Source organism: Pseudorasbora parva, chromosome 18, assembly GCF_024679245.1.
Source record: "Pseudorasbora parva isolate DD20220531a chromosome 18, ASM2467924v1, whole genome shotgun sequence".
NCBI lineage: Eukaryota > Metazoa > Chordata > Actinopteri > Cypriniformes > Gobionidae > Pseudorasbora > Pseudorasbora parva.
In genome coordinates this window covers 7,578,639-7,601,458 of record NC_090189.1, presented here as the reverse complement: position 1 = coordinate 7,601,458, position 22,820 = coordinate 7,578,639, and the positions used below count along the sequence as shown (strand labels likewise).

The 22,820-nt window shown below is 40.3% G+C and overlaps 1 protein-coding gene across 1 annotated transcript; it reads left to right on the top strand.

Annotated features, from left to right (window-relative positions):
• The first annotated feature begins 12,421 nt into the window (after positions 1–12,421).
• pdcl (phosducin-like) lies at positions 12,422–22,161 on the top strand. Its single transcript, XM_067423902.1, has 5 exons — positions 12,422–12,551; positions 15,346–15,529; positions 15,678–15,859; positions 18,562–18,840; positions 21,384–22,161. Exons 2-5 carry the CDS (start codon positions 15,355–15,357, stop codon positions 21,666–21,668), a joined length of 921 nt encoding a protein of 306 aa, XP_067280003.1. The 5' UTR covers positions 12,422–12,551; positions 15,346–15,354; the 3' UTR covers positions 21,669–22,161.
• The last annotated feature ends 659 nt before the right edge of the window (positions 22,162–22,820 follow it).

Here is a 22,820-nt window from a genome sequence, read left to right as displayed (position 1 = left end):
TAATTGTACAGTATACAGCCTACAATGCACTGTACTTATATTGGTTGTGTCTCATCATTTGAAACAGGTTAAATCAGTTTTGAGTGGTTGTGTTCAATCAATGGCATTGTGTTCTCCATTTGTATTTGATTGTTGCCACTTGTGTTTACCCGTATGGATGACGTGCATTAGAGAGCAGAATGTGTCTTGACAATGAGAATGTGTTTAGAGTTTTGCTGAAAAGTCTAAGTGAGATCTGCAAATTGTGTTTTACCATGTGAAATGGTTTAAGGTATTGACAACAGAAAGCACAATTAGCTAAAAGAGTTCAGGCAACTGAGAAATGTGTTCAGCCAATGGGTTTTAGTGTTTTAACAATTGAGAAAAACTGTAAAAATGTATGAAAAACTAAACAGATGTTTTTTTTCTGATCATATTTGAACACGTTTTCATATTTTTGTTTTGGTTTGTTATTGCAGTGCTCAGTGTCTTTCAAAACAAATAAGAAACAAGGTGATAATATTTGATTTCATAAAATGTCTAGTATATTTTTCGGTTTATCTCAGCAGAACACCTAAAATTGTACGGCGTGTCTCATTGTAGATTAAGAAGAGCCACTGGATTCAGTGCAGCAGGAAGTAGGAGAGCAGAGAACAGCAGAGGAACAGGAAGCTCTGAGTGACGCTCTGAGCACCGTTATATGTGGAGGTCTGGGTGACACTCATGGTAACGCTCTGAGCACCGTTACACAGGTTCCCCTCACAACATGTGATAACCTCAGCTGTACTAACTCCTGTTATAGCATCACAATTAGATGTAGAGGCGCAGCCTTTTGTAACCCTCAACTTGTCTTTGGATGTCCCTGATGAAAAGAATAAAACAAAGGTTGATTTTGTTTAAGCTGACAATAAATCGGTATCAAATGTTTAAATTGAATGATGGAGAGACTAATAACTTCAATCTTCTTCTTCCTTTTCCAGATAATTTTAGGAAGCGACGAGAATAGTTTTTGTGCAACAAAAAAACCCCAACTAAATAACGACTTACATAGTGATGGCCGATTTCAAAACGTGGCTTCGTAAAACTTTGAACGGTTAAGAATCGGTGTATCGATTCATGATTTGGATCACCAGTGTCACGTGTTATCAGCAGTTTTGCGAATCATGAATCAATACGCTGATTCATTAAGCTCTGAGGCTTCAGGAAGCTTTGTTTTGAAAAACGGCCCATCACTATAAAAATCGTTATTTAGTAGTTTTTTTTTGCGGACAAAACTATTCTCGTTGTGTCCTAAAATGATTGTAGAGCCACTGTAGTGAGATGGGCTTTGTAACGACGTCTTTAGTGCCTTTATGGGTCTTGAGAGAGGAAATGACATTATGGCCGGATTTCAACAAAAATATATTCATTTGTGTTCCGAAGATGAACGGAGGTCTTACGGGTGTCGAACGACATGAGGAGTAATTAATTAATTCATTGATTTTTTGGTAAAATAACCCTTTAAGTTGTTTATAAGGACCAACAGGACGCATATTACTAGGATATTGGCTTTTTATTAGTTCCTATAAATCACACATTAATGCCTTATTCTGCTAGCCTAGAAATCTAGACGCACCCTAGCGGCAGCAAATTTAATCTGCCCGCAAGTGTCGTCTAGGAACTCTCAATACCCTTCTGAGCTGTATTCCTCACAATCTGGACGGGCCAATCACATTGTGCATAAAGTTGGTGGGCGGGGCCATAATGACGACGGCCGAGTTGCGTTTGCGTGCTTCTAGTCAACACAGAAACTGGCGAACGGCGGTCTTTCGAATCAGCTTTGACCGCGACTCTGGAAGACTTGGAGTTAAGCTTTTCTCTGAGAAAAGAACAAAGAACGGGACTGAAGTCATTCTTAAAAAGGGAAGATGTGTTCGGAGTTTTGCCGACCGGATGCGGTGAATGTTTAATCTATCAACAAGCTCTGTTTCACCTTCGTTGCTCTGGTTTGTTGAAGCGCTACCCTATCGCGTGCAGAGGGAGTTTGAAAGACAACCGTTTATCCCGCCCCTCGGATTGAGCTGTCAATGGTGAGTTTCCAGACCAAACATCTTGATGTGGGTCTGGCTTGTCAGGCTATTATTCTGCACCACCATATTCTAATCTCAATGCCTATGTGGCAAGGGGGGCGTGGTTCAGCGAGGTCTGCAGCGGGAGAGAGAGCCGCGGGACGAGCGGTAAGTGAGTGGGTTGGACGCAGATTAATAACACCTGTCTCTTGTTCCAGTAATGAGCGCGGAGAGGGGATAAAACGCCAGCGGAACCAGAGGACAGGGAGAGAGAGAGCCGGACTGTTGACGCGAACCCCAGAGACTGAGTTTACCGGAAGCCGGAAGTGCCGACCCGGAAGTGATCGTGTGTTTATGTGAATCCACACCGCAGTGTGTGTTTTTGAGTTTTGGAGATAAATAAAAGAGATAGCGTCAACAGTCCAACCGACCCCCGTGTCCTCTTCCTTCCTTCTTTACGAACTTTGCTACACTGGTGCCGAAACCCGGGAGTTCGCGGGCCCCGCCCAGGGGGGCGGGGCCGCTGGGGGCTGGTGGTGACAATGGCTCTGGTTCCGCCCCCTCCCCGCGCTCATTCTCCAACCCACTCCCCGCCGCAGGGGCGGCGGGTAGGCCTGGGCTGGCCTGCTGGCGGTGCGGTGATCCGGATCATTTTGTGGACCGATGTCCGATGATGGACGTCAGGACAATGATCCGGATCCCGGACGTCCAGCGGGCCACCCCCGATCAAGCAGGAGAGTACCAAATTCCTGTAAATATCAAGGGGGGTACATATCAGGCCTTGGTGGATTCAGGATGTAACCAAACCTCCATCCATCAAAGCCTGATGCAGCCTGGGGCATTGGACACAAGCCGCATGGTTAAGGTGAGGTGTGTGCACGGGGATGTGGTGGAATATCCGGTTGTCCCAGTCACGATACAGTTTCGGGGGCAAAAGCATAACATAGAGGTGGCGGTTAATCCACACCTCCGGCATCCGCTAATTCTGGGGACGAATTGGCCCGCCTTTACGGCTTTATTGGGATCGTTGTGTGCGGATGCCGCTTGGGAGAAAAAGGCGAGGAAGGGGGCGGTGCGAGTACAGCTTGGGGAGACTGAACCGGGACCCTCGGGGACAACTCCAGAGGAACCGAGCGGGGTCGAGAGACTAATTCTCTCGGACCGCGATGACTTCCCTCTGGAGCAGTCACAGGATGAAACCCTTAAGAACGCTTTCCAGCAGGTCCGATCGATCGACGGACAGTCTCTCCAACCTGCCTTACCTGTCTCCTATCCTTATTTTGCCATAATAAAGGATCGGTTGTATCGAGTGACCCAAGACACTCAGACAAAGTTAGATACAACCCAATTGTTAGTACCAAAGAGCCGCCGGGAAATGCTTTTCCAGGCGGCTCACTCTAACCCGATGGCGGGCCACCTGGGACAGGCGGCCACGCTGAATCGCTTAATGACCCGATTTTTTTGGCCAGGCATTCATGACAATGTGCGCAGGTGGTGCGCGTCTTGTCCTGAATGTCAGTTGGTAAACCCACTGGCCGCCCCAAAAGCGCCATTGCGCCCCCTTCCAGTAATGCAGGTCCCCTTCGAGAGAATTGCGATGGACCTCATCGGGCCATTAGAGCGATCCGCACGCGGACATCGTTTTGCGCTAGTTATCGTGGACTACGCAACACGATATCCGGAAGCAGTGGCTCTCCGCTGCTGTTCAAACGCACTGTTTCGTTTGATCTCCCGAGTGGGGATTCCGAAAGAAATCCTCACTGATCAAGGCACGGCGTTTATGTCACGCACGTTAAGCGAATTGTACGGATTATTGGGCATTAAATCCATTCGAACAAGCGTCTATCACCCACAAACAGACGGCTTGGTCCAACGATTTAATCGCACTCTTAAATCCATGATCCGTAAATTCGTACAGGAAGACGCCAAAAATTGGGATCGGTGGTTAGAACCCCTCTTATTTGCTGTGCGGGAGGTCCCGCAAGCCTCCACGGGGTTTTCCCCCTTCGAGCTTCTCTACGGACGGCAGCCCCGGGGGGTGCTGGACGTCCTACGAGAAACTTGGGAGGAGGGGCCTTCTTTGGCCAAGAACGAAATTCAGTATGTGCTGGACTTGCGAACAAAACTCCACACCTTGGGGCGGCTATCGAGGGAGAATTTGTTGCAAGCTCAGGACCGCCAGAGCCGGTCAAAAAACAGGGGTACGAAGCTACGCAAATTCACACCGGGAGAGAAAGTGCTCGTTCTACTCCCTACGTCGAGCTCGAAATTAATGTCAAAGTGGCAGGGGCCGTTTGAGGTCGCACGACAGGTAGGAGAGCTCGATTATGAAGTGATACGATCCGATAGGAACGGGGCACGTCAAATATACCACCTCAACCTGCTAAAGAAATGGAATGAGGTGGAATCAGTGTTGTTGGCAACGGTGATCGGGGGAGAGGATGATCTCGGGCCAGAGGCGAGCATTAAAGCACAATCAGTCAAGCTGGCCCCTGGGGGAGATCACCTCTCACCGTCCCAACTCACTGATTTATCAAAATTACAGGCGGAATTCGCGGACGTGTTCTCGCCCCTAACGGGACGTACCGACTTGATTCAGCACCATATCGAGACCGAGCCGGGCGTGGTAGTTCGCAGCCGGCCGTATCGGTTGCCTGAACACAAGAAAAAGGTAGTTCAGGAAGAATTAGGCGCAATGCTCGACATGGGAGTAATCGAGGAGTCCAACAGTGACTGGGCGAGCCCGATAGTTTTGGTCCCCAAAACCGACGGCTCGGTCAGGTTCTGTGTGGACTACCGCAAGGTGAACGCTGTGTCGAAATTCGACGCATATCCAATGCCGCGGGTTGACGAGTTGCTTGATCGGTTGGGCACGGCTCGATTTTATTCGACACTGGACTTAACAAAGGGCTATTGGCAGATCCCCTTGTCTCCATTGTCCAAAGAAAAGACAGCTTTCACCACGCCGTTTGGATTGCACCAATTTGTCACGCTTCCTTTTGGGGTTGTTCGGGGCGCCCGCTACCTTTCAGCGCCTCATGGACAGGATTTTGCGTCCCCATGCCGCATATGCTGCTGCCTATCTGGATGATATCGTGATTTACAGTCACGATTGGCAGCGGCATATGCAGCATGTCAGGGCGGTCTTGAGGTCGCTGAGGGGGGCGGGGCTCACGGCCAACCCAAAGAAGTGTGCGATTGGGCGGGTGGAAGTAAGGTATCTGGGCTTCCACTTGGGTCATGGACAGGTGCGTCCCCAAATTGATAAGACCGCAGAAATTGCAACCTGTCCGAGACCCAAGACCAAAAAGGAGGTTAGGCAGTTCTTGGGGCTGGCGGGATATTATAGACGGTTTATACCAAATTATTCGGACCTCACCAGCCCTTTGACTGACCTTACTAGAAAGGGGCTACCAGATACGGTCCAGTGGACGGAGCCGTGTAAACAGGCTTTTACCCAAGTGAAGGCTGCTCTATGTGGCGGGCCGCTTTTACACTCCCCTGACTTTTCTCTCCCTTTCTTGTTGCAGACTGACGCGTCGGACAGGGGGCTGGGCGCAGTCCTGGCCCAGGAGGTGGAGGGGGGAGAGCGGCCGGTGCTGTACATTAGCCGTAAGCTCTCCAAGAGGGAAGCTAAGTACAGCACCATAGAGAAGGAGTGTCTGGCCATCAGGTGGGCCGTTCTCACCCTCCGCTACTACCTCCTGGGGCGGGAGTTCACCCTCTGTTCGGACCACGCTCCTCTCCAATGGCTCCACCGCATAAAGGATACCAACGCGCGGATCACCCGTTGGTATCTAGCTCTTCAGCCGTTTAAATTCAAGGTGGTCCACAGGCCGGGTGCTCAGATGGCTGTGGCCGATTTCCTCTCCAGAAATGGGGGGGAAGGGGGGGGGGGCTGCAGGCCGGACGGCTCCCCGGCCTGAGTCGGGCGGTGGGGTTATGTGGCAAGGGGGGCGTGGTTCAGCGAGGTCTGCAGCGGGAGAGAGAGCCGCGGGACGAGCGGTAAGTGAGTGGGTTGGACGCAGATTAATAACACCTGTCTCTTGTTCCAGTAATGAGCGCGGAGAGGGGATAAAACGCCAGCGGAACCAGAGGACAGGGAGAGAGAGAGCCGGACTGTTGACGCGAACCCCAGAGACTGAGTTTACCGGAAGCCGGAAGTGCCGACCCGGAAGTGATCGTGTGTTTATGTGAATCCACACCGCAGTGTGTGTTTTTGAGTTTTGGAGATAAATAAAAGAGATAGCGTCAACAGTCCAACCGACCCCCGTGTCCTCTTCCTTCCTTCTTTACGAACTTTGCTACAGCCTAAAATTAACTATACCTTATACCTTACCTTGAGGCAAAAGTCAGTTAATATTTAGTTCAGATGAGAATTGGACCAAAATGTAAAACAAAAAAACAAATTAATAAATAAATAATCCCTAAAGACCTGTATCTCTGTTATTTTCTGTAGTCTATATTTCAGATTACATCTTTTAAAATTTATATTGTTGTTAGGAAGAAGAAAAGAAAAGCGTGTGGTGCGGATGTGGTATTCACGTATGCGTTTGTGTGTGTCTGCGTGTGAATGAAATGAGTGTTGTGTGTGGGTATCACTAAGACAAACATGATGCTTTTTATGAGTCTCTTATGTAGGCTATATATAAATGTGAAAAGTTTTGATTTATGGCCATATTGTTACAATACAGATTAAAAAGGAGCATAGTTGTACATATAATGCATGCATTTATGAGCTCTTTATATATTTGTGGTATAGGGTTAGCACATTCTGGTTTTTGTTTTTCTTCTTTTAATCCTGGGCTCTGGTTCTAGGAAGTGCTCATGGTTTGGTTGTGGGTTTTAACATGAAGTGGAACATTATCAACCACATGAAAATCAACATATTACAGTTTTTCTCAATTGCTAAAACACTATTTCTGAAACTTTGCTCCATTTTCTGAAACCATTAAACACAAAACCTCCTCTTCAAGCACTATTCACAAAACCTTTGACTCTTCTTGCAAAATGAAACTTTCGCCTCAAAACAGTTTTACCTGTGTTCAAAATCAAACACTGCTCTCAAATCATAAACAAAGTGATCAAAGTGATCAAAATGAACAAAACAGTTCTCAGGCAGAAGTAAATTTTTAATCTTAAAACAAATTTCATATTTTTCTGTCATTGTCTTGTGATGAATGAAAACATGTTTCATCATAGTAGCTCAAAATTGATCAGAAATTATTACTATTCTGCATTGCTTTGCAATTTTTGTTCTTCCTCTTGCTTGTAGCCCTATTTTTACCAACTCATTCTCATGAAATGCATATACATCACAAATTGTATTTATTGTGCGATTTATACGGCACAATTATTTTTTTATGTGCATATGATTTGCATTGTCACCCCATTGGGTAGGTTTAGTTGTTTGGAGTATGTGCACATAACACAATATAAAGTACATATCATACGCACACGAAAACTGCGTAACATATGCTCATAAAAACTCATTTTGGCACATAAATCACACGATAAATACAATTTGTGCTATAGATATGCATTTTCATTAGATTAGGCTGATTTTTACAGTACTGTACTCTGCATCTTACAAGCTCGTTCTTTGTTGATATGAAACTGCAACCAGTCAAAATCTATTGAGCAGTCAGTACTGTAAACAAATGGAAAGCATCATGTTCAGGGCAATAAGATTTGTTAATTGTACAGTATACAGCCTACAATGCACTGTACTTATATTGGTTGTCTCATCATTTGAAACAGGTTAAATCAGTTTTGAGTGGTTGTGTTCATTAAATGACATTGTGTTCTCTATTTGTATTTGATTGTTGCCACTTGTGTTAACCCGTATGAATGACATGTGCATTAGAGAGCAGTATGTGTCTTGACAATGAGAATGTGTTTAGAGATTTGCTGAAAAGTCTAAGTGAGATCTGCAAATTGTGTTTTACCACTGTGTGAAATGGTTAAAGGTATTGAAAACAGACTGCACAATTAGCTAAAAGAGTTCAGGCAACTGAGAAATTTGTTCAGCCGATGGGTTTTAGTGTTTTAGCAATTGAGAAAAACTGTAATGTCAGTGATTAATATCTGGGTTATAAAATATACATGTTAATTAAGTTACATTTAACACTTGATATGTTTACTAGCTGTTTATTTGAACTGATGAGATTACTCTGATTAACTGGGTATTTATGAAACAAATTAAAGGTAGGGTAGGTAGGAATGATCTAAAACACTTTTGTCCAAATTTGTTTAAACTTTCTTTATATGTCAATAATTAAAATGTAAGTACTCTGAAAAAGAGAGTATAAAAATCGAGTGACTCTAGACATTTTAATCTGCAATAAACACAGCTACTTATTTTCGTTCGGGACGAAACAAGTGATTGGCTTGGGCGACTGTCATTCTCTCTTACTACCATGGCTGCTACAGGATCTGCCCATGTGCGCACCCATTTGATTCGAGCGGTTCAAGAATCACGAAACCTAATGGTTTCTAATGGCAAAATAATGCCAGAGAAAGAGCAATCAAAATTCACAGTGCCAGGTTTTGCAGTCAGCGAAGGCAAACAATGCAAAAAAAAAAAGGAAGACAGTACGAGAAAAGGCAATGCACAGAAAGTCTTTGGATAAACAAAGAAATCAAACGTGAGTAAACATCAGTGTGGCTTTCCAACGATGTCGAGAACTGAGGGACCTAAAGGGGCTGAAAAACGACTCATTGCTGGCTGTATTTCTGATGGACAGGTAATCTTTAATTTTTTTATTATACATTTTTTTGGTTTATGTTTTCATGAAGCTAGCTGATGATCACTAGCACATGTAGCTGCCTAATATTGCATAATATAACATTACTTAGCATAAAGTTACAATATTATACACTTAGCCATTAGTAGAGATGATAAATACTCAATATGCTTAGCTCAAGTCGATAGTGAGTACTAAAAGACATCTTATTTGTTTATATTCATACTGATAAAGTTCGATGTTTTTTTACATGTGATTCTGACATGATGTCACTACATGCACTCCGCTAGTCTGAGATCAATAATGCGTCTTCCAGCTGATTGGTCGGTGAGGCGCGTTCATGTATTTTGGGGGCGTGGCTTTGGAAAGAGCCCAGAAGGGAGAAGGTGGAGTGAATGGAAATAATGAGCTGTCTTTAAAACAGTCGTGAGAGGTCTACAGACACTCAATTTTTATACTTTCTTTTTCAGAGTACTTACATTTTAATTATGTATTGATATATAAAGAAAGTTTAAACAAAAGTTTTTTAACCAATTCTTACCTACCCTACCTTTAAGTTCCTCTAACAACTCAATAAAGACCATTATAAAAATACTCAAAAAGATTAACGTTGTATTTTAAAAAGTCCTGGCTCTTCCAAGCTTTATAATTGGTTTGTTTTATTAAGCCCATGAAAGTGCATCTAGCCATCATATAACTGCTCCACACGACTGGGGGTTAATAAAGGCATTCTGCATGTGAAATTAGAATTTTTAAAGAGAAATGGCACAGGATTTCGATATAAGAGAAAAGGGTCTTGAGTTTGTTGCCCAGCCCTATCCTATTTGAAACCTAATTAAGGATCAATAAATAAATACTGAAACAAAAAAAATAAGAAAATACATGCACAATACGGACTGATGGGACAGATGCACACAGCGGCACCATCATTTGGGCAGGTCCGTGTTAACCGCTAACAGTAATCTAGTCACAAAATGTTTTCTTTCTTAAAATGTAAAGGCGTGTATATGTCAGCATACTATATACATGTAAAGAATTGAAGTCTTTCATGTGAGAAAAGAGCTTATTGATGCAGTCTGCTATTCTATCTGTTAATGTTACTCCAGATCGGAACCATCCATAAATATTTTGTCCATACCCATGTTGATTAGAGTATTAAAAACTTGAAACATATTCATTTAAGGTACATTTAAGAACTGATAAAAATGTGTGATTAAATTAATTTATATATTTTAATCAATTGACACCCCTACTAATAACACAATATGAACAGCCATCAGCAGGGGCACTAATACGATCACTTATATACCGCTACGTGCAAAAAAAAAAAAAAAAAAAAAAACCTGAGGAAGACAAGTCGGCCTACTAGCCCGTTTGTGATTAGTCCCTGGATTTCCGGAATCAAATCGCAGCAGAATGGCTAGCAGAAAACATAAGGAGAAAGGTGGATGGGAAAAAGTTAAAGAAAAGAGAGCCACAGTTAGTACATAGTACACCACAATGTCTGTTGCGCACGGCTAGGGGTAAATGGCCGGATGGTGGGCCTATTTGGGAGAAAGTCCAGGGCTGTTTTTTAGCCCCAGTCCGTCCCTGCTTGGAGGTGGAGAAACAAAGTACTTTATGACCTGCAGCATTTCCTATAAAAGATTTAAAAATGAAAGAAATTAAAAACTAGATTTTTTTTTTATTGTAAGTTTTAATGTAAGATGTTTTTGATTTTAACATCGGTCTATGTTTAAATGTTTTGCCACTTGCGTGAGCATAAATATAAAGTATGTTTAATATAAGTATATTATACTTGAATCCACAAGATTTAGTGTTGCCACCCCTCATAGTTCTCATGCCACCCCATGAATAATTTTCTAGATCCACCCCTGCCTGTATCTCTTTTATTTCCTGTAGTCTATATTTCAGAGAACATTTTTTGAAACTTATATTGTTGTTAGGAAGAAGAAAAGAAAAGCACAAGTATGTTGTTTGTCACAGTGCAAATGTGGTGTGGATGCATGCACGCGTTTGTGTGTGTCTGAGTGTGAATGAAATGAGTGTTGTGTGTGTGTAGTAGGACAAACATGATGCTTTTTATGACTCTCTTTTGCATATATAAATGTGAACAGTTTTGATTTATGGCCATATTGTTACAATACAGATTAAAAAGAGCATATTTCTGCATACAATGCATGCATTTATATGAACTCTTGGTATTTTTGTGGTTTAGGGTTGCACATTCTGGGAAGTACAGGCATTAGTGGTCTTCTGAAATGAAACTGTCACCCTGGTTTTTGTTTTTCTTCTTCTTGCTCTGGTTCTAGGTTGTGGTTTGGTTGTGAGCTGGGTCTTTACAAGAAGTGGAACATTATCAACCACATAAAAATCAACATATTCAGTGATTAATATCTTGGTTCATGAAATATACATGTTAATTAAGTTACATTTAGCACTTGATATGTTTACTAGCTGTTTATTTGAACTGAACTGATACAATTAAATGGTTCCAACTCGAGATTAGTCTGAAATGTTGAGATTACTCTGAATAACGGGTATTTATGAAACAAATTAAGTTCCTCTAACAACTCAACAAAGAACATTATACAAATACTCAAAAAGATTAAAGTTGTATAAAAAAAAAGTCCTTGCTCTTCCAAGCTTTAATTTTTTTTTTTTTTTTTTTTTTTTAAGTCCATAAAAGTGCATCTAGCCATCATATAACTGCTCCACACGACCGGGGGGTTAATAAAGGCATTCTGAAGATAAGTGGCACATTTGTGTAAGAAAACTTTATAGACTAAAATAATTTCTCAATCATCTGTAAAATAAAAAGCGATCATCAGTAAGCAAATCAACTTACGGCTAAAGAGTAACCTTTGAGCCTCGAACCTCTGACTGGACCAAACACTGGTCATGAATTATTAGAGTCTGAAATTATATTTATTTAAAGAGAAATGGCAGATGATTTCAATATAAAAGAAAAGGGGCTTGAGTTTGTTGCCTAGCCCTATCCTATTCGAAACCTAATTAAGGATCAATAAATAAATACTGAAACAAAAAAAGAAGAAATTACATTTATTGATTAGGACATCAGTCCGTTCCCAATACGGACTGATGGGACAGATGCACACAGCGGCGCTATCTTTTGGGCAGGTTTGTGTTAACCGCTAACAGTAATCTATTCACAAAATACTTTTCTTTCTTAAAATGTAAACGCATGTATATGTCAGCATTATACGTGTAAACAATTGAAGTCTTTCATGTAAGAAAAGAGCTTATTGATGCAGTCTGCTTCTATCCGTTAATGTTACTCTATCCATAAATATTTAGTTTATATGGCTTCAGAAGGGCTTTATTAACCCCCCAGAGACGTGTAGAGCAGTTATATGATGGATAGATGCACTTTTATGGACTTAAAAAATGAAGGAAAAAAAAGTGTTCACTCTCACTGACGCTATAAACCTTTGAAGACTTTTTTTATGAGGCTATATAACTCCGGTTTTATTCGTCTGAAAGAAAAATTTCATATACACCCTAGGATGACTTGAGGGTGAGTAAATCACGGGCTAATTTTTATTTTTGGGTGAACTAGCCCTTTAAAGGTTGAAAACAAAGGGGGACATATTTGAAACGCCTTCTTTCAATCGTTTGAAGCTCTCATTGGCATATACTCCTGTCAGTCATCTTTCTGCATTGTGATTGGTCAGTATGCGTGCTTGCGCTCCAGAGCCAGTATAGAAGCTGAAGTGGCTGTTTCAGCGATTAGCTACAGGAAATAAAACAGATTTTGGTAAGATTCAATCGGGTTCCCAGATTATAAAGGCGTTAATAATCATAAAACACATCTTATTTATAATACATATTGTATTTTATTAGGAGAACCGTGCAGTGGTGCGTTAACAGACTAACGTTAGCTAGTATGATAGCAAAACATGCTAACAAAACATTCATCGAGAATCTAATTTTTATAATTTAGTTTTTGATGGATTTTTTAATGGGCAAATCAGACGCCCTGTGAGTGAATAGTATTGAATATTCATTTAGATAGATTGCTGTTTCTCAAACAGTATCTTTTGTATATAGCAAGGTAACGTTAGCAGATCATGTTTGACAGATTAACGTTAGCTGACGTGGTTTTACTTTTTTAGACCGGTTAAATGTATAAACATTTCTTACGAAATAGCATTTATAATTGTATGCAGACACACTGAAGGTATTGCATGTTTAAAATATGTTTTAACGTCATTAGTCCTAGATATGAGCTCCAGAGGGGATGAGGGCTAATTGGATTTCTCACCAGCCCCAGTCTGTATTCCTCACGAGGTTATTTTGAACTAGATTTGCATTTCTTGATGGAATAACCACCACATGATGTGCAGCAAAAGGGTAGTGTGTGTGTGTGTGTGTGTGTGTGTGTGTGTGTGTGTGTGTGTGTGTGTGTGTGTGTGTGTGTGTGTGTGTGTGTGTGTTTTCAAGTAGATATAATGCAATAGTTTTAATTTCTTCAACATAAACGTGAGTGCATTTATTAAATAGCATTAACCTAGAGTAATAAATGCTGTTTATTTTTCATGATACCTAATGTTAACCATTTAAATCTTGTAAAGTTTTACCTTTAATAATTGTTTTTTTTGTTTAGTGTGTTCTGTAATGAGAAGTTGTCTGTGCTCTGCTCTGCTTATAGTTTTGACACTTCTCAGTAGGCCTGCTCGATTATGACAAAATCATAATCACGATTAGGTAACGCTTTATTTTAGGCTTTAATTCTCTATTAACTGGTATAAGGATTCATATTACTATAATATTGGTTGTTTATTAGTACTTATAAAGCACATATTAATGCCTTATTCTGCATGACCTTATTCTCCATCCCTTAATCCTACCCAATACCTAAACTTGACAACTACTTTACTAACTATTAATAAACAGTAATTATGAGTTTACTGAGGCAAAAGCTAAGAGTTAGTAATTGTGAGAATTGGACCTTAAACTAAAGTGTGACCCACAATTATTTTGGTCAGTATTGATTATTTAACACTATTATTGGTGAGAGATATAATCATTATATGGAATTTTAAATACCTGTGACATTTCTTAATTATCAGTACTTTAAAAGCTAATAATAAGTTACCTAATGTGAGTAAAAGGTCATCAAAACAGTCACAGAAGACAGGTAAACAGTCAGCAAAACTAATTACAAACAGAACTGACAAAAAATACAACAGAACAAAAACACAAATTAAATAAACAGAAATCGAATAATCAAATGTGAAATAGCACCGCTGTATACATTAAAGGGTTAGTTCACCTAAAAATGAAAATTAGATGTTTATCTGCTTACCACCAGTGCATCCAACATGTAGGTGTGTCTGTTTCTTCAGTAGAACACAAATGAAGATTTTTAACTCCAATCGTTGCTGTGTTCCAGTCATATAATCATGTAAATGGGTAACAATTCTATGAGAGCAAAACATACAAACAAAAAAACATGCTTAGGCAACGTGCTCAAAAACCCTGCTGCTCCTGATGACACATTTATTTCTTAAGACACAAACCGATCGGTTTCTGTGAGAAACCGAACAGTATTTTTTTTACCTCATATCCTGACGAGTCTCATCAAGTTTTCCCATCAGCTGTAACTTCCGTCTAGTGAGGTCAAGCTGGTGCGATCATAGATATATATATATATATATAATCCTCAGTTATGCCTGCGCAGATCGGTCGAATGAGTATCTACATGGTATATGTCTATGATCGCACCAGCTTGACCTCACTAGACGGTAGTTACAGCTGATGGGAAAACTTGATGAGACTCGTCTGGATATGAGGTATAAAAAAAAAACATAAATACTGTTCGGTTTCTCACAGAACCCGATCGGTTCGTGTCTTAAATCAATGTGTCGTCAGGAACAGCAGGGTTTTTGTGCACGTTGCCTAAGCATGTTTTTGTTTTTGTTTGTTGTTGTAAAAAGTTTTAAATGACAATATCCTGGCCGGACTACTGTTGTCAGTGATATAAGTATTTGAAATTAACATGATTTCTTAATGTCTAGTGACATATCAGGGCCATTTTATGATTTCTTACATATAGTTCATTAACATTAATGATCGCAGCAGATTTATTACGCTGCTGTCACTTTAAGAGCTGCACGAATTAATATACTCTTACACACACGCTCTTTCCCAGTTTTCACATTCACATGAGATGCAACCGACTGTGTTTACATGGATACTCGCCAAAAATGGCATTTTGACATTTTTGTGTGACCTAGGTTATTTGAACATTTAGTCACGTATTTAAAGGTCAAGTTATACTGTACTAATGAAAAGAAAGTCTGCCACCTAGGGAAAAACAGTATTTCTTTCACAGCTTGATGCACTTCTAATAACACTGTTTAATATCAGGTACATTCCGCAGTTTAGCAACGGTAGACTGCATTTTACATCACTCACTTATTCGGCTGATTTGGATATTAAGTTTGGCTTGGGGAGTAATCAGTTACATTAATCACACAGCCCTACTTCTCATTGTGTTATAGTAGCCTACTAACACTCCATCTGTGTGTCTCTTATGTTTGTCTCAGTGTGTAGTAATGACGACGCTGGATGATAAGATTCTAGGGGAGAAGCTGCAGTATTACTACAGCAGCAGTGAGGATGAAGAGAGCGACCACGAGGAAGAGGAGAACGCGTCCAAAACCATCCGTGACCAGGAGGTGCTGGATGTGGAACTCGACTACAGTGCAGATGGCAGTTCGGTCAACACCGGTACGGTTAAACGTGAAAACAATAATTTGTACTTCTATTCCTAACAGCCTCTTTTTTTTTTCTTCATTAACTAATGCTGCCTCCAGGTTCATAAACGCATCCGTGAAGATTGTTTACACATCTGACTGCGTGTGTGTTTCTCCCACAGGGCCGAAGGGTGTGATCAATGACTGGCGTAAATACAAGCAGCTGGAGAACGAGCAGCGCGTGGAGCAGCAGAAAGAGATGGAGCGGCTCATCAAGAAACTCAGCATGACCTGCAAGTCGCATCTGGAGGAAGAAGCCGACAAACAGAAGCAGAAGGACCTGCAGGACAAGATCGCAGGCAAAGTGAGGAACACTCTAGGGCTGTCAAAATGGCTAACCAACTTGGCTAACCAAGTAACCAAGTGCGTGTCTTGGAACGCAGCACAGTTCTGATGCAACAGGCCAAAATCTTCAGTTTCAGTGTCCAGATACTGTGTCAGGGTTCCCACGGGGTCTTAAAAAGCCTTAAAAGCATTGAATTTATTAATTTGGAAATAATACCTTAAAAAGACTTGGAAAAAGTCTTGCATTTTGATGTCTGGGTCTTAAAAATTCTGCTGTATGTAACTTCTCCCTATTGTATTTCTCCTCAACCACAATTATTTTGATTAAATAACGTAGTATAAATAAAGAGTGGCGGAACCAATAATTGAGAACGCAACACAGCCTGCACGAAGGTGTGTGTGGCAAAAATTATGTCATTGCAACAGAGCGTGCACGACTTTGAGCCGAATCTGCCCGAGCAGATGGATATTAGTACATGTCATCACACAAGCGACCAGTATGCGTGTTTTTTGTGAAAACCAGTTTGGTTTTCAGTCTAAAACAGAAGCGTCAAGTAAATGCCTCATCCGTTTGGGGAGATGACTCGCACAGCGGTGCCAGGCGAAAGTATAAACAGGCTTCAGGCAGTCATTTCATAATGTGGGTAAGAAGTTAAATCATGTGACTATTAACTAGGGTTGGGTACCCCGTGTTAAAACATGGTACTTTTAAGGGCACAGAGAAATTACATCGGTACTACCCAGTACCGATTCTTATTTAATCTCTCGGTAGGCTACCACATTTGGTTACCTGAGATCGAGAACACATCTGGTGATATAGACTGGTGTAGTGTCTTTGAATATTAAACAGCAAAATACTATTTACCAATCCTGAGTGTCCTGCGTGTTTGTGTGATTGACGCTGACCCGCAGTTTATATACCAAACAAACATAGAATTACGCGTTTTATTCGCATTTCATTTGAGAAAAACTACCGTCATGTCATTAACACACACACACACACACACACACATACACACACACACAGAGAAACTCAGGGGTTTACACGACAACCCGTCAAAATAAAAGTTTGGTTTAAGTTGAGAAATAAATCACTGTTTTTTTGTACAGAAGAGTTTAGAGATGTCTCAGTGTAATAATAATACTAACACTAATGTAATAATTATAAACAATCAAAACTTTTAATATATCACAATTTTTCTTCCGTGTTTTAATTTTAACAGTTTAAAGCTCAGTTGTGCAGCTTTGTTTGACAAAAAAGTTTCATTAAGTATAAATTAATATTATTTTCATTTGATTACCAGAAAATACACAACACAGTTTGTGGGAAATCTTTTCACAGAAATTGAATTTAAAAAAATGAATGATGAGTTTTTATGAATTCAATTAATTAAGTAGCTATAGCCTATATTTACAGGTAAATATTACAGTGCACAAACATCACAGACAATGGCAGACCAAGGGAGCTCGGGCATAATGTCAGTAACACTTCTATAAATAACTTACAGTTTCTGTTCAGTTATTGATGTATCTCTTAAGTACCGAAAAAAGGTACCATTGGGTAACGGTACCGATTAAAATGTGAACGGTACCCAACCCTACTGTTTACACAATAGCTGATGCGATGGCTTAATGGCTCTTGATTTTATCTTGATGGCTGCAGATCAGATGATCAGATTTTTCACGTCTCTTTAGCTTTTATAAATGTTTATTTTAGTTTTAATTTGTTGTTTTATGCCATCTTTAACTAATAATAAAACTGAAATAAAAATAAAAATGATGTTCATATTTTAGGATTTTTAAAATGGTTTTAGAGTTAGTTAACAACTGTAACCCTGATTATTCAGAACAACTGAATATAAATAAAAAAATATTATTTAAAATGAATTTAAATTCTAGTTTGCCCTCCCCTCCCTATTACTAAATGTTAAGGGGTATTTTAATTAGTTGTTGTTGTTTTTCGTGTGTGTGTGTGTGTTAAAGGAGTAGTTCACTTCAAAATTAAAATTTCCTATCATTTATTCACCCCCATATCATCTAAGATGTTCATGTCTTTCTTTCTTCAGTCAAAAGGAAATTAAGGTTTTTGAGGAAACATTCCAGGACTGTTCTTCGTTGGGGTCAGTGCGTCAGTTTCAGTGCATATTCAAAGGGCTCTGCACGATCCCAGCTGAGGAATTATGGTCTTATCTAGCCAAATATACAAATGTATTCTACATAAAATAAACATTTATTTACTTTTTAATCACAAATGTTTGTCTTGTGCTGCTCTGTGATGTGCCACATAGTATGTAATCACATTGGAAAGGTCACATAGGGTGAAAAACTCATTTTCTCCTCCAACTTCGAAATCATCTGACATCATTTTACATTGTTTTTACCTTTATTTGTGAAGGCTGTTTGACTTGGTCTTTGCACGTTTGCTTTGTAAACACTTGATTGGTACTTTCACCTACATTACGCGTGACCTTTCCAACGTGATGACATAATAAATGGCATATTGTCACGCAAGACAAACATTTGTAGGGGTGACTTCACGATTATGAATTTTCATATTTGGGTGAACTAACTAAATGAGTTAATTTCAACTATGAAGCAGTTCTGCAGAAAGCCGTGATGTCATCGTCCAGCTCAGTTCAGCTCTCATCCAATAGTGTCAGCGCAGTCAAATCAATAGCATTGCAACAAAATTACATTCTCTTTTTTTACTTCTGTCTGCAGATGAACCTCCGTGTGGATGAAGAAGAGGAGGAGGATGATGATGACGAGGCCTTCCTCCAGCAGTATCGTTTGCAGCGCATGGAGGCGATGCGGCGACAGCTGTGTGGAGGGCGGCGCTTTGAAAAGGTGATTGACATCTCGTCGGGGGAGGAGTTCCTGAGCGCTGTCGACGAGGAGGGCAAGAGCACTCTGGTGCTGGTCCACATCTATGAGCCCGAGGTGCCCGCCTGCCAGGCCATGGATGGCAGCATGCTCTGCCTGGCACTGCAGTACCCAATGGTAACAGAGAACAGAGATTTCTTTCATTTTAGGACTTTCAATTTTCTTGATGTTGTTTACCCTTCGCTTCACAAACAAAGCTTAAGATAGTCCCTGTCTAAATTGCATCTTTGAGCTGTTTTAGCTGAAAGCAATTTGCACTGAGATATCTTAAAATATGTCGGTGCTATTGTTTTGTCTCTAGATACACATCAGTTTTTTGTTAAGGTATGTTTATAAAAAGCGACCTAAATGCTCTAATTCAACAAAGGCTTAATCTAAGCTCTGTCTTTAAAACCAGGCCATGGTGTTTATTATTTAAGTTTAATGCTGGTCATTTTACAATTTAATATTTAAGAATATTAGAAGAAGAATACTTTTTTATTGTTATTATTAATAATATTGATTAGTACTATTATCAGTAGTAGTAGTACTGGTAGTCTTAAAATGATAATTCACCAAATAATGAAAATTGTCATTATTTAATCAGCCTCATGTTTTTCCAAACCAATGTGACTTTGTTTCTTCTAAGAAATACAAAAGGAGATTTTGAACCGAATATATATACCTGCTAGCCTGACAAGCCAGACCCACATCAAGATGTTTGGTCTGGAAACTCACCATTGACGGCTCAATCCGAGGGGCGGGATAAACGGTTGTCTTTCAAACTCCCTCTGCACACGATAGGATAGCGCTACAACCAACTAGAGCAACGAAGGTGAAACGGAGCTCGTTGATAGATTAAACATTCGCCGTATCCGGTTGGCTAAACTCTGAACACATCTTCCCTGTTTAAGAATGACTTCAGTGCCGTTCTTTTCTCAGAGAAAAGCTTAACTCCAAGTCTTCCAGAGTCCCGGTCAAAGCTGATTTGAATGACCGCCGTTCGCCAGCTTCTGTGTTGACTAGAAGCACGCAAGCGCAACTCTGGCGTCATTATGTTAAGCCCCGCCCACCGACTCTACACATGATGCGATTGGCCCGTCAAGAGTTTGGTGTTTACAGCTCAGAAGGGTATTGAGAGTTGCTAGACGACACTCGCGGGCAGATTAGATTTGATGCCGCTTGGGTGCGTCTAGATTTCTAGGCTATGTACCTGCTCCTTTTCCATACAGTTGAAGGTAGCTGGCAATGAGGACTGTCGAGCTTAGATCTGGCACACACACACACACACACACACACACACACACACAAAAATAGATAAAATCTAATAATCAAAATTGAAAAGATTTTTATTCTTTAAATGTTAGTCAAAATTTAATATAGAAAACAATTTTCAACGTTTCTCATTTTTATTTAGTTGAAAAACTAAAAAATACTGAAAAGTGAATAAAAACTATATAGACATTAAAAAAAGAATTAGTTAAATTTCGTTCACACTTGTCATGTTTGGTTCGATTGAAACGAACCCTGGTGCGATTGCTCGTTTAGTGCGGTTCATTTGAACATATGTGAACGCTGCCATCTGAACCCTGGTGCGCACCAAACAAACGGAATGAGACCGCTAAAGAGATGGGTCTCGGTCCGCTTCCAAACGAACTCTGGTGCGGTTCGATTGATATATGAACGCAACACAGACCAAAGACATGTAAACGATCCAAAAACCGGACATAATGTCACAAGATGTGACGCATAGTCAGCTGATTTGACGACGCGGAAAGATCGGTGTATCCAAAATGAGTAACGTTAATGTTAAAGGGCAAAAGTGGAGCAACGAGGAAGTGCCTCATCAATATTTGGTCATACGAGCAAGTTTCGAAAATGCTAGAAAAAAAAACGCACAAAAAGTTTACCTGGTTGTTCTCATCAAAGGACCTGTGTTGCCCATTTGTCGGTACAGACAACGGGTCTCTTTTGCAGCAGATCTTCATTTCTGCATACAACGGGGGAAACCCTGGTGCTGTTTTGAATGTTTTGAACATTTTAGGAGCTCTTTGTGAGTTCTCAGCAGATTAAAATAATGCCATAAGTCCTGAAATAATGCCATAAGTACACGCATAAAATGATCGCGTTTAATCCAGCACGCAGCATTGTGTTGAATGTTCGGTATGCAAGCTCCAATGTCATATAAGCCGACCAATCAGGTTGTGACCGTCTCCCTTTGCCTTTGGTTTGGTAACTTTAGGTTCGCTGTTAAAAATGCCAGTGTGAATGCTAAGCGGACCAGGACTATATGTTTTGTTTTTGTTTTTTAGTCCGGACCAAACTAACCGAACTATAAGTATGAACATAATGTACTAAAATAACTAAATCTAAAACTGAAATAAAAACACATAATTTCTAAAACTTCGCATTCAAAAAATTACCTAAACTAATAACTAAATCAATTCATAAATATAAATAAATTAATAAAACTAAGTGTCTAAATGATAGTAAAATAAAACTGCCTGGCTTCATTTAAATTCTTCTAAAGCAAAACTTTGTATGAGGAGCAGACTAAACTGGAAAATATTCCCCGCTGCCATATCTCTCACATGCATGTTATGAACGTATTTCAGCAGTATCAGAGCTTATATCGCATGCATGTTTATGCTCATTTCTCCGTCCCTGTCTGTGACCCGCAGGTGAAGTTCTGCCGTGTCCGCGGCTCTGCGGTCGGCACCAGCGCTCTGTTCCGCAGTTCGGCTCTGCCGGCGCTGCTGCTGTATCGCGGAGGCGAGCTGGTGGGGAATCTGGTGCGCGTGTCCGATCAGCTTGGAGATGACTTCTACGCCACAGACGTCGAAGCTCTGCTGCAGGAATACGGCCTCCTTCCAGAGAAATACACACAGCCCAACACGCACTCATCTATTCGAAATGCCGCTGTCACTCACCCTACCGATTCAGACAGCGACCTGGATATAGACTAAGTGCGTTCATACAGATGTCTGTACACATACATGCGCACCGACACATAGCTACAGAAGAATATACACTCTTGTATGCGTTCACATAGTGATTCAGGCCCAATATAGTGACCAAAAACAGCGGTTGCAGCTCAAGATACACTACTGTAAACACGGGATCTCTGTACAAACGTTACGCCTGATATGAGAGATACATTCACAGATCATGATTACTGGACCAAAACAGTGGATATCATTAGACATAGGTAGTGGTATGTGTGTGTGTCATTTCTGACACTTCCAGAATTGGGAGTGTTTCTTTATGCAAACAAAAATGCAAAACCCTTCAGAGACTCCTGCTTTGATGTTTCACTATTTATTATAGTTTTAGAAGTATGTTTGTTTATTTGTGTGTCTTCGGACAGCTTGGACTGCTTTACCCTCTGTTAGTTTTATACATTTTGTAAGCGTATCCATCAAGACAAATGCAAAAATAAAACAAATTATTCTAAATTGACCTTGTCTTGGTGTTACTTTCCTGTGTGTGCACTTTTTCTCAAAAATGAAACGCTTGTATATTTTCTGTACATGCTTTCTATCTGGCAGTGTGTAACGTATGCCATGTTTTCTGCTGCATAAAATATTTTCCTTGTTTTTGTTTGTGTAATGTATATATTTAATATTAGTAATGTACAAGCGATTGCAGTTGTTTTTCCCCAAATACTGACTTGAAATACTGAAATTAATTTTTTTTATGGTAAAACATTAATAAAATTGATGAATATACTGTTAAAAACGAAACACCAATTCAGACAATTATATCTGATGATGTCTATTAAATACCAATTCAGTTTTAGAAAGAAAAAAAAAAACTAACATTGCATAAATTATGTCATTTTTAATCTTAAAGTATAAAACCTAGCTAATATTAATCAGTGCCACCCACAGGACCAGTATTTTTTATTTTATTTTTTGTTGCATTTATTCAATGCACCATTATTTGTAAGATTCCATAGAGAGGGAACATTTCATTGTCATTTACTCAGTATATTCGTTTAATTAAATTTGCCAAGTCTTTATTTTGATGAAGTTGTCCACTTCTGTTTATGTGCAATATTAAATCCTTCAATTACACTCCGAGATCAAGAGGGGGCGGTATTTAGCTGTAGGCCAGTC

Coding starts and splice junctions, on each gene's coding strand:
- pdcl (XM_067423902.1), top strand. CDS start 15,355: ATGACGACGCTGGATGATAAGATTCTAGGGGAGAAGCTGCAGTATTAC. Junction 15,530..15,677: donor TGGCAGTTCGGTCAACACCG/GTACGGTTAAAC, acceptor TTTCTCCCACAG/GGCCGAAGGGTGTGATCAAT. Junction 15,860..18,561: donor AGGACAAGATCGCAGGCAAA/GTGAGGAACACT, acceptor TTCTGTCTGCAG/ATGAACCTCCGTGTGGATGA.